The sequence below is a fragment of the Gasterosteus aculeatus genome, chromosome 12, assembly GCF_964276395.1.
Source record: "Gasterosteus aculeatus chromosome 12, fGasAcu3.hap1.1, whole genome shotgun sequence".
Taxonomy (NCBI): Eukaryota; Metazoa; Chordata; class Actinopteri; order Perciformes; family Gasterosteidae; genus Gasterosteus; species Gasterosteus aculeatus.
In genome coordinates, this window is record NC_135700.1 from 10355296 (window position 1) to 10365866 (window position 10571).

Consider the following 10571-nt stretch of genomic DNA (forward strand, 5'->3'; position numbering starts at 1 on the left):
ATGAATTGACAACACACATTAGTGTGAAGAACTGGAACACGTGTGATAATGATCTGTGTTGGATTAGGATTTCCTAATATTGATTGGCTGTGACGGTGCTGAGGCAGACCAGTGTGTTGTGACCTCGCTGCACTCAACGCTGTCCCACCATGAGCATATTCTTACTGCAGAGGTCCTGTGCCTAAAATGTCATATGGGAGTGGAGGGAGGGGGGTCTTGATTGTGAGTTGTCCAATTTCAACACAGTCAGTTTGGCAAGCTTGTGTTGCCATAACGACTGCGCCGCGGGTTGCCTTCCTTAGTCATCGGCCTGAGCGCGGCCTATTGTCTGTGGGATCCTTCCTCGGTCACGGCACAGAAGAACAACAAGCAACCACCATGAGCGCTGTGGTGCGGCCTCGTGATCGACACATCTTTCATTGAATTTCAGCTGTGTTCCAAAAACTTTCGTTGTTAGATTAACAGATCTTGTTGATTTTAAATTATTCAAGATAACCCTCTACTTACTGGTCCTGATCACAAAATTCTGACGTTTTCCATCAGATTTTTTATTTAATTCCTGTGCTTTGGTTCACATGGCATACTGTAAACCTAAAATGTGAACTTCTTCATCACAACCCAGACTATACAGACCGATGTTTGTATTTGTATTTAATAAACCTTTTAAGAAAAGCTATAATCAGTAACATCCACAACCAACTTACTGGAGCATGCTTTGTACAGGATATCAAACTGGATCACTAAATGTCTTCAGCCAACTTGAACGATTTAATTAAATCCAATTCTGCAGCTCTGAAAGTTATTGAGGCCTTTACTCCTCACTGGTTTCCTTTTTGCCTTCATCCTCTTTAGCAATGGTCATGTGACTTGGTCTAAATATTCTTTTGGTGTCCTTGAAAATAATATTCTCAATCCAAAAGAGGACATTGTTATTATTGGACCAACCTATGTAATGCATTTAGTATGAATTACCATTCTGTAACTGAGAACCCCCAGAGGTTATCTGCATTAATACGTCTATTTGCTGACACCGCGGGTATAGTAAGTGGTTGCGTGATAATGTTTTCATTTCCTATACTTAAATTTCAAACTTGAAACACGCCTAAGGTCATCTAAACTGGCAGTAATCTCACGCTTCCAGACACCTATTATACTGCACCAAATCATTATATAAATGTATTGTTTCTAGGTAAAGACAAATAAACGACACCTGTTTTAAATGCTTACTAAAAACAAAATAAATCCAAAAGGTGACTATTGAAGCCTCCCCAAAGACCCCCCCATGTAGTGGGGCAGCGCATCTCCTCTCCACCTCATCCTGCAACCGCCTGGAGGAGAGAGCGCGCAACTGCACCGCTGCCCGTGCCTCCTCCTCACAGCGTTGGTCGCCATCCATCGCCTCTCCTCTCCCCCTCCTCCTCCTCCTCGCCTCCTCCTCCTCCTGTACCATAACAGATGGTGGGAACAACATTGCATCCACCGGGTACCACGACAATAGAGCGCAGCTTCCAGTCCCGACCACGCTGGCCTTGCACCATCATGCTCTTCGTGCAGGACCACGCGAGGCTGTGAGTGCCGTCGTGATTCATTTCACGCGGTACCACCACCACCACCACCACGGCCACGGAGGAACCTTCCTGCGACTGTTCGGGCTCTCCGTCGAGCGGGGAAGATGGCCGCGATGAAAATACTGACGGGCACCGGGCTTTTCCTGGCGTTCTGTGCGCTCGGGCTGCTCGCCATGGCGATCTGCACCGATTACTGGTACGAAACCGACGCGAGGAGGCACCGGGAGAGGTGTAAAAACTATGCCAACAAGCGAAACGACCCCGGCTACATCTACATCTCAAACCAGAACCTCCCCCTCCAGATGCCTCCAAAGAGGCTGGAGATGAAAGGTAACGGCCCAGATGCTCGCGCTCTCATCCGGGGGAAGCGGCACTTCATGGCCGCCGCGTCGCCCATGGAGTCCCACTGCAGCCGGCAGTTTAACTCCACCATCTCCGGGCTGTGGAGGAAGTGTCACCGGGAGGGATTCGACCTGGAGACGGAGGACCTGATCTACAAAGGTAAACACGAGTGCTCTGGCGTTTTCTCTCGCGCGCGCGCGCCATGCAGGCCGTGATGCTCGGCGATGAGCTCACGCGCAGCCCGACACAAACACACACACACACACACACACACACACACACACACACAGGCCCGTGGTCTGCTCGCACTGCCACACTGTCACCTGTCTCCCTGTTTTCATTTGCCTTTTCAATCTGTTATGCATCGAGGTTAGGATGCTTTGTATTTATTTATTTTTATTTTTGCGCATGTCCCGCAACGCGCTTCGCTGTCCGTGGTGCTGAGAGAACCCCATCGAGCCGAGTCGCTCTCCCACATAATGGCTGCACCTCGATTTTCTGATCCCTGTCTTCCATGCAGGAGACCACAAATGTCCTCATAAGGGTGAACGTCATTAAACGTTTCATGCGTTTTGCGTGATAAGGAAGCTTGAATCAATGGTTCCATTTGAATTCCCTTTTTCGATCACACCGGAGAAAACGTACTGCACAGCCTTCCTCGTTTAGCAGCCATATTCTAGGCCTAGACCTGAGGTAGAATACGGGACCAGCTCCGTGTGGGAAATGTATGTGAAGTCAAAACCTGTTTTTCTCCTTTAACCATTGGGATGTTTTCAGTCTTTCATAATCCATAGACGTCTGAGCTGGCAGCATGCAGTTAAAGATTAAGGTCATTTTTGTCAGGTTTAACCAGTTGAATCTTCTAAACCATTTAAACCCTTTTTATATAATCAATAGCACAATATAGGATATGCATATCCACTCATGAAGTGAACATTATGACAACGTGTTTTTGTTTAATTGAATGAACATGTCTGTCCTACGGAAGTCGACATGGTATGAACACGTTAATCTAACACACAACATTTCTGAAGCTTGTTGTCTTACTGATTTTTTGTTGACATTGTCTCCGAAATGTGTTTAATTAGATTTGTTTCAAATGAATTATTCACGTGTACATCAAATTATTGCCACACCTTGATAAACTACGCGAAAAGGACACTTAATTCCTATTAGCTCTAGGACCATCGATAGAAATGCTACATCTAATGTATGTCTACTTTATATCTTCTGATTTTTAAAAACATATTTGCTCCTTTTCAATATTCATCTTAAGACCCGATATTGGTGTTAATATATTGAGCAATTCAAAGTCAGGTTTCTACTGTTTTCCCTCGAAAATTTCTAACGGCTAATGACTAATAAAAGTTACATTTACGCATTACATGAGCTGTTCCATATGTCAAAAGGATGATATTTAAAAAAAAACAAAAAGGCCCCGAGGGGAACCACACTCATCCTGATGACCAGGAAAGCCTGATGACCAATTGTAACACACAAGAGAGATGTGATGTCACCAGCCAGTCAGATATTTTAGGGACTATCGTACTGAATTATGCCAGTGTCCCTATGTGCGAACAAAGAATGCAATGTGCTAAAATGTGTTCACCCTGTTATTGTGACTTGAATACTTCTCGGGTATGGAGGTTTCGGAAGTTTTAGTCATGATTACAGTCTTAATGATCGCAGGGTTGTTGACTCATACTTAATGTGCACTGCTGAATTGTTGGAATGACATTACGTGCTCGAGATCTATACAGCATAATTTAATGGGAATTGAATTGATACGCCAATATCAACGTACTAATGACAATTTAAAGGTGCATTTTTCAGCCCAAATAGGAAGCACAAAGCTAACAGGAGAGTCACAGAGATGTCAATCAAGTGCATTCTGTAGATTCCAACTCTGTCCAGAGAAGATGTCCGATCAGCGAGAATCACAAGCTGAAATATGCCGTGTATCTACCAAAAGTGCACCAAGCATTTAAAATGATGCCACGTTGCCACCATTGTGTCTGTTATTGTCATTTTAATTATGAAAGATCCGTCTTAACGGAGGTAGAATTTGTATCTTTCTAATTTTGAGATGTCCAGTACTGAAACAACCTTAAAAAGCATTAGTATTAGTGCTAGTATGGGAAGCTGAAGTTCCAATAAATATGCACCGTGTATAGATGATCATCAGTAAATGTTTCATGCAATAGTTTCAAGCTTTTGTATCAGAAAGGCCTTAAGTAGACAGCGGATTATACTTTGGTATCACATGTCGATCCTTTCTATATATTGCATATATATAGATATAATATATTATATTCTATATATTGCATAATATATCAGATTTTTGATTAAACATGAAATATTTGGACTAAAATTCTTCCCTTATAATATAAACCTCTTTCTTTCATAATGGCTTTTGTTATCTCACCAAAGAACATTGAGATTAAACCCTGGACGGTCAGAAACCCAACTATTAGAAGGAAAATCTATAAATCTGACAGGAATAACTTATGCTATTGGGATTTAAAGTGTATTTTTTAAGTCAACGACCCTTTCAACAGCACATATCTTTACCAACAGAGAAGCTAATGAACCGAACGACTGCTGCGTTGCATTCAGATGGGCCCGTTTCAGGGTTCTGGTACTGTGCAGGTTATGGGACACTTAATGGGATGGAGCTGTTGTTAAGGGCATCACCTCCACCGCAGCTGTCCATCTGCTGTGAAGTAGTCTGACCCCATAGCAGAGTAAATATGTCTGCCTTGGTTTTAACTCGTGACACGTGCAAGGTACTTTAGACAAATCACAGTTCCTTCTCAAACTTGAAACTAAAGTGACGATTTGCAGAGGAATTGCAATACGAAGCTGTTGATGTCGATTAACGTACGGAGAAAAGGCTGGACAACAAAAGTCTTCAAATTCTGAAATTATCAGGACTCTGAATGCCTATTTTGAATTCAGCTTACTGCACTATCAAGTCATTGTGAAGAGATTCACTTTGAATGAGAACGATTGAGTAGAATAATCCATATTGCACATTGTTATAAAGGGAGGATTAGGAAACAATGCGCGAGTGGTTGGGAACACAAGGTTAATAAGGCCAGCTCAGTAAATTAAAACTCAGTCAGGCTGTAGAATAAATATGAAGCTTTTTCACAATGTGTTTATATTATTTCAGAACTCTACGTGTTAGGCCAAATATTTTTACTCAATTGTCTTTCTTGTCACTTTGCTCTTGTATGTAAGATGTTTGCCGATTTAGATATTCAATTTACTATTCAATCTACTATCGTCTCCATCCTTTGTTTTGTTTTCTGCCAGGAATAATTCAAAGATGCACCGCAGTCAAGTATCACTACTCTTCGTCCATCCTACCACGAAATCTACCCATCAACATCACCAAGACCATACGGCAGGATGAGTGGCATGCACTCCGTGAGTATCAGCGCGTTGGCTCGTCTTTCTGGAGTTGGTTGGACAAGTCGCTTTAGTCACTGATTAATAATAATCAACATCTTTTTTTTGCCGTTCTTTGCAGTATTTGTGTATGTTTCTACTTCATGGCTCTACTGAATCCAATTAAAAGATTCATTTTGAAAATAAAACAGAAAAGGTTGAGAATCCATTAATTAATGATTTAAAGATGTTGTTGTATAGATGAGCTTCACCTCCAGGCGTTGATTTAGTGCTTAAAGTAACTTTAGCGTTCCTCAATGGCGCGATGTTGGTCTCTTATATGCCCCGTACATCTCGCTCCTTGATCTCATCCTTCACAACCATAACCTACCACAGGCATTTTGATATATTTAGACATTTTTAAGATTGGATGGAAGCAGTTATTTTCTTGTTTTTATTATTTCTAAAAATGCGGTCTAATAGGCTAAAAAAAAAGAATACCACGTCCTTCCATTGCTGTCATCCTCGCTCCTGAATGTATCCATAACCTGATAAGTCCTTTTCTCCTACTTCTAGACTTGTGACCAAAGGTTATCAGGTCATCGCTATTAGGAAGCCATTAGCTTTTTAAGTGGCTTATCTGAGGACATTAGGTCTGACAAATCAATATATTCTGGAATATCTCCCCCTAGAACACGTGGATGGGCTTTTATTCTTACATCAAATCTTCTCTTTAGAGAGAGAGAGAGAGAGAGTGAAGGAGTTGTTTGAATTTCATCAGTATTTATTTTCAGTTCTGAAACGTTTTTTCAGTTTTGTTTTCGGTGTTGTTATGAATCTGCTCAGACGTGTTCTCTGGTGGACGTGCTACACCCAAGCATCGTTTAAGATGTCCTTCTCATATAAAATAATGCTAATGCCTATTAAGAATCACAGTGTTTCTGACAATTGAGGTAATGTTACATTCAGATTACACATTGATCAAAAGCATTATAAAAAAGGCCTCACCATCCTCTCTGTGGTTGGAGAGCAATAGATTCACCATCACGCAAAATTAGTAAATAGAAGTTTATACAATTGCCTTTAGTTTTACCGTTCTAGTGTTGACGTTTTCACCTCCACCCGCAGATCTAAGAAGAATGACGGCCGGCTTTGTGGGCATGGCCGTGTCCATCATCCTCTTTGGCTGGATCATCGGAGTGCTGGGATGCTGCCAGCAGCATGACCTCATGCAATATGTAGCTGGCCTACTCTTTCTCATGGGAGGTACTGTGAGAGCACATATGCCCACATCGACACACAAACATGCAGCCAGAATACAATTTCATTCAATTTCTGTATTTATTGGGTGACAGCTGAGAGCATCTTTGGGTTGTCATTAGAGAGTAGATGGGTGTCCTGCAGTGAGATGCACCGTGCATTCGGGTACCTGTGGGAATGGAACCTTTCTAAATCGCCGCTTGTCTCCTCTGCTCACTCAGGAACATGCTGCATCATCTCCTTGTGCACGTGCGTGGCAGGAATCAACTTTGAGTTGTCCCGCTACCCCCGCTACATGTACGGCCTCCCCGAGGACATTAGCCATGGCTATGGCTGGTCCATGTTCTGTGCCTGGGGAGGCCTCGGTCTCACCTTGTTGGCTGGCTTCCTCTGCACCTTGGCCCCCTCCCTGAGCACGCCCACTCGCACAACGACCCACAAGCCGAGGCAGGAGAACGGAACCGTGTGACAGGGGGCGTCCGTGAAGCGACCGACCCCACCGAGCGCACAGACAGCACCCTTCCAACCTTGATGTTTAACTCTGCAACGGTTTTTGTCTGATCACCATCCCACACCATCCTCGACATCGCCATTTCCCCTCAGTGTTCAGTGTGCCTGAGTTGTGACAGAAGGAGCAAAGTAACGACAAACTTCACACACCTAATCTCAAAAGAATCCCAGTGGCACCTCCAGGAACACGAAGACTAACACCTATGGTAACTTACGTCCGGGGCTCGGCTCTCATAGCACAAATGAGACATTTTTGGGTTGAGATGTTCGACGCGTCGACGTCTGTGGCGATTTAAAGGTGACTTTTTTTTTCTGAAGAGGATTTGTCTTAAAATGGTGCTCTCTTAAAATACACAAAGCCACATACACTCCCACGCAACACGTATACAACACACACACACACACACACACACACACACACACACACACACACACGCACGCACGCACGCACCAGAACATGCTTTTCCACACATTCTCTGGATGAATCATGGGGAAAATCCGTCAAAAGGAAAGCCAAAAAAAAAAAAAAAGACACACACACAAACATCAGGCCAGAGCATCTTGTCAGCATCCCTCTTTCAGTCGAGTGATGTGAGCTGTGTTATCGTTCGTAATGAAAAAAAAAAAAGAAAAATACTGCTGTTGACTGCCCATTGCTTATCTTTAGTGTGGCACACTAACTGATATCCAACATGAGCCCGGGGGGCAACGTCTCGAGCCTCTGCAGAGCACAAAATGGATTAAGCAGCGTGGTCAGTAAGATAAACTACACTTAAGAAACATCTGCATTGAAAAGAAAATAGTTGGATGCTTCTTTAAAGATTCTATATGTACAAAGCATCTCTATGTAGATCCAGATCATTGTTTGTGTAAATTAGATTTTGAATAACAAAGTTAGCGTTCTGTTTGTGGAGAGGTGATGAGGCCTGACAGTAAGGAGAGCAGTAGGAGTTACAGGGTGCTGCCAGCAGCACGAACGCATTATTGGATTCAGCAACGTGAAGGTGTTTTGCGGATGCTACTCGGTTGTTTGCTGACAAGAGCAAAACATGAAACCAAACTGCGGAGGGAGCGTCTGATTCCTCCATTGTTTACCCTCAATATTGGTCCGGCTTTTTGTGTAATACAAGGGGGAACAAAATGCAACTTCGGTGATAAAAACAAAAGCACAAGCTGCATTCCAAACCATTATCTGCACCAAGTACAATAACATAGTGACAACACATATTAGTGCAGGGCCCAAGTGTCATCCTGTTATGCTAAAGTCTGACTAAGTAACTGAGACAATGTGACAAGCAGAATATATAAAATCATATATGTGATGGACATTATTGTTCCCTCAATGCAATGAGGGAGCAAACAAATGGATGGAATAAACACACGATTGATGTTTTTAACTTTAAGATTGATGACGGCATTCCAAATTTGTTTTTCCAAAACACTTGTCTTGAGCAGTAAAATACATATTCATTGTGTAATAATTTACACTGTGGTAAAATGTATATTATAAAGTATGCATACTATTCTGAATTAATGGTTGCGTTACAAATAAAGAAAAGCACATAGATAGTAATTTGGAAAGGACTGCAGTGATGCTCTGTGGCCACGTTACATTTTATTTTTGAGGTGCACACATTGAAAATTGAAAAAATGAAGTATAATCACAAGTATTCATAATAAAAAGTTTTAAAGTGTTGTGTTAATGAACAACATTTAAGACAATCAAAATTGGAAATGCCATTTCAAATTTAACAGTTGGATTTTAGTGTATGTGGTACATACTTTGAATTGTGTGTTGTACGTACAATTCAGTTGAATGCGCCAGTTTTTTTGTACTAACTTGAATACGTAGAATGTGGGATGGAGCCACGGGAAAGGTTTAAAAAAAAAAGGAGTGTAGCAGATAGGACTACAGTTTATTCAGTGAAAAATGTATAAACGATCCTCTCTGTGACACTGGCTGGTGATAATAACTCCAAGCAGCCCGTTTTCTCTTACTGTACCCCCTCTCCCTCCTTCGTAGTCATTAGCAATCATTCATATTAAAATGTTCAAGGTCACTTCATAAAACAAGAATATTACAGCCATGTGTGATGACGTTTTTATAAATTGCTGGGGGAGTCATGAGATGTTCTATCAGCCATGTCAATTAACTTTCTTAGAAAAAAAGGTGTTATAATGTGTGTTGACGACACTGTGCGTGATGTTCAGTCCTTTCACCATCACCATGGACCTCCTCAAGAGGCTACCACTTTCCAGAAGTTGAGGAACTTTACTGAGGCATGTGTGAAAACTGTAACTTCAGTGTCTTTTTGAATCTTTGCACTTTGCTGGGTCTCATAAAAGTCCGCAAACTTGAAGTCCTGGCGGGTGGAGTTCTACATTATATGTTTGCAAGGTCGAATGTGGGCGCAGAGGATGATCAGAGCATGTAATAAGCACTCTGTTGTGTCTTTTACAAACAGTGTAGGGTCAGTCGGTCTAAGCTCTTATTGTGAAAATATTTATGCCAGAACCAGAAGGACAGACCATAAATATGAAAATGTCATTACACTAACAACTGAGTCAGTAAATTCCCTGACGTCCTCACAGAATGCGATGCTGTTTGGTGTTTTGGTTTTATAAAGTTATAAGTTAACACCCCAACTAATGTGCAGTAATATAAGTATTACTGTACACAGTAAACCGTAATATATAAGTACATGGTGCAATTATAATGTGTTGTTAGGAATGAAGCACAATTGCGCACAAAGTTTGTTTGTGTTAGAGTTGGAAATTTAAATTTTCCAGTACGGATGTGCCACCACTGCACATGTGCAGGACTTTGTCAAAAAGTATTACAAGCAAAAATTGAAATGAAAGCATATATTTACGCCCCGTATCTCTAATAATACATTTAAAAAAAGTAACATTAACAAACTAACAATGTCTGTATTTTAAAACAAAGCGTTTGTCTTTGGATCGGATTAACTTTAGACACAGAAGAACAGTAGCACACAGTAGCAAGACTGACAAAACATTAACAAGTGTGTGCTTTAGGGAACAAACGGGGTCAACACAGTGTAACAATGTATTTGAAATTGTTGTAAAATCCCTCCAAAGTGGCAACTTCCTGAAGAACTTAGTGTACTTGTACAGATGTACTCTGTGCAACAAGAGATGCTCTGTGAAAACGCCATCGTTTAGAGTGGCACTTGTTTCAGTAGCACAGCTATTATTTTCTACAAGTCATTTATACTGGTTCGATCCACTGCAGATGTTACGTGGGGACTAAAGAGACATTACAGTCTTGCATGATCTCATTACAGTTAGTTTCTTTCAATATATCAAAACTTGTGTCCATTTTTAATTGATTTATTTTACTGAAATAAAACATCTAATTACTAGCGTGTTTTGCCTTTCTGTGTTTGGAATCGACAGGTTTGCTGTTACACACTTGTTTGTGAATCTTTCCCATTAATCTTTTTTCTTCAAAACCCTTTTTTGACCACATTTATC

The 10571-nt window shown here is 41.5% G+C and overlaps 1 protein-coding gene across 1 annotated transcript; it reads left to right on the forward strand.

Annotated features, from left to right (window-relative positions):
* The first annotated feature begins 1339 nt into the window (after nucleotides 1-1339).
* Nucleotides 1340-10459, forward strand: tmem276b (transmembrane protein 276b). The gene is made up of 4 exons (XM_040199146.2): nucleotides 1340-2069; nucleotides 5229-5342; nucleotides 6432-6569; nucleotides 6785-10459. Exons 1-4 carry the CDS (start codon nucleotides 1673-1675, stop codon nucleotides 7030-7032), a joined length of 897 nt encoding a protein of 298 aa, XP_040055080.1. The 5' UTR covers nucleotides 1340-1672; the 3' UTR covers nucleotides 7033-10459.
* The last annotated feature ends 112 nt before the right edge of the window (nucleotides 10460-10571 follow it).